This window comes from Myotis davidii, unplaced genomic scaffold (assembly GCF_000327345.1).
Source record: "Myotis davidii unplaced genomic scaffold, ASM32734v1 scaffold765, whole genome shotgun sequence".
NCBI lineage: Eukaryota > Metazoa > Chordata > Mammalia > Chiroptera > Vespertilionidae > Myotis > Myotis davidii.
This window is the reverse complement of record NW_006296056.1, coordinates 1,473,561-1,475,433: the sequence shown is the minus strand read 5'-3', so window position 1 is coordinate 1,475,433 and position 1,873 is coordinate 1,473,561. Positions and strand designations below refer to the sequence as shown.

The 1,873-nt window shown below is 39.8% G+C and overlaps 1 protein-coding gene across 1 annotated transcript in view; it reads right to left on the bottom strand.

The window, feature by feature from the left end:
• KIAA0196 (KIAA0196 ortholog) overlaps positions 1 to 1,873 on the bottom strand; it is a 47,255-nt gene that overhangs the window by 12,357 nt on the left and 33,025 nt on the right. The window contains 1 exon segment of the mRNA XM_006770961.2: positions 1,369 to 1,548. Coding sequence (XP_006771024.1) covers positions 1,369 to 1,548 — 180 coding nt within the window.

The window sequence follows — 1,873 nt, the reverse complement described above, 5'->3', positions numbered from 1 at the left end:
GTGCGCTCCCACAGGAGCTCTGCTCAGCGATAAGCCAGGCTGATGGCTACCAGTACAGTGGTGGTGGTGGGAGCCTCTCCTGCCTCCTCAGCAGCGCTAAGAATATCCGACTGCAGCTTAGGCCTGCTCCCCGCTGGCAAGTGGACATCCCCCGAGCGCTCCGGGGCTGCTAGAGGGATGTCTGACTACAGCTTAGGCCCAACCCCCCGGGAGCGGGCCTAAGCCAGCAAGTGGACATCTCCCGAGAGGTCCCAGACTGCGAGAGGGCACAGGCGGGGTTGAGGGACCCCCCTGAGTGCACAAATTTTTGTGCACTGGGCCTCTAGTAGCTTTATAAGGATAATGTTACATAAAGAGCGACAATGAGTGCTCCTTAGTTTCAAAAAGGAAACTTTTAAAACTGTGTTAATAGTCATTCCAAAATGCCACATATAACATTTATTAAAAAAGAAACATTTGTGAAAAAGTAACATGAATGAGGATAAATAAGAAGAGACATCTGGCTTTTGGCTCATGAGCTAACACATGTCAATGAAATAACAAAACCCAAAATATCACAAGGCTGGAAGATATTTAATGTTTCAATGCATGAATCATCAATTCTCTAATTAAAAGCGTATAGAGTAGCTCCTTGCTAACTACTAAAATCTAACTTCTCAGCTGTGATACTTAAGAATTTGGTGCTCAAACAACCCAATTAAAAAATAGGCAAAGGACTTGTGTAGACATTTCTTCAAGGAAGATATAGAAATGGCCAAAACACACAGGAAAAGATGCTCAACATCATTAGTCATTTGGAAAATGCAAATCAAAACCACATGAAATATCACTTCATACCAATTAGGATGGGTATAATATATATTTTTTTAAAGGAAAACAAGTGTTGGCAAGGATGTGGAAGAATTAGGCAATTAGAACCCTCAGATATTGCTGGTGGAAATAAAAATGGTGCAGGCACTGTGGTAAATAGCTTGTTGGTTCATCAATAAGCTACACACAGAATTACTATATGGCCCAGCAATTGCGCTCTTAAGTATATACTCTGATCAAACCCAACTGACCCCTAAGTCTTCTGAATTCTCGATCACTTGAGTTATAACAATGACAACAAATGGATTCATTCTGCAACCATTTAATCATGTTTTCTCCATAGGACAGTGAACTCCCAAAGGTCAGGTATCATATAAACTTTGAAACCCTCACAGCTCCTATAGGTACTCTTAAGATATTTGTGACTTTCTAGTGCTTACTGATTTTTAGTCACTGTTCAAATATACTTTCGTGTTGGCATTTCTGAAGTTTAGGGTATGTATTTTAAAAGTCAGAAATAACAAACACACTGAAGAATTTAAAAATGCACTTAGATACCTTTGTTCGTAAGAAGTTATTACACTCCTGCTCGACATTGTAATTTATAATACGAGATACTTCTTCCTGCCAAATCTTCAGAGCATAAATGTTGACATAGTCCTGTATGTATTCAAAAGAGCGGTGAAATCCGTCCATGGTCGCTCCCAATTCTTTCAGCTTGGGCATCAATTCACTTGGCTGTGCAAAAGGGGAACACAAATTCTATCATACTGCAGGAGGCCATTAACCACTAATGTCCACACTGGCCTTTAAATGATCCCCTAAGAGACCACACTGATAGTTCAAGGCACCTTGGAAAATGCTCATTTCCTACTCATCTAGGATCAGTGGTAACCAAGGTCCGACATTCAGCAAGGAATAGATTTCATTCACCTGGGAAGGAAGCCTCATACAAAAGAATATAAATGATTTCTCACACATCATTTGATGAGTATATTTATCTTAAAACACTTCAACTATTTTAAATTGAATTTCCTGATGTGAAAAGTACTATATATATATA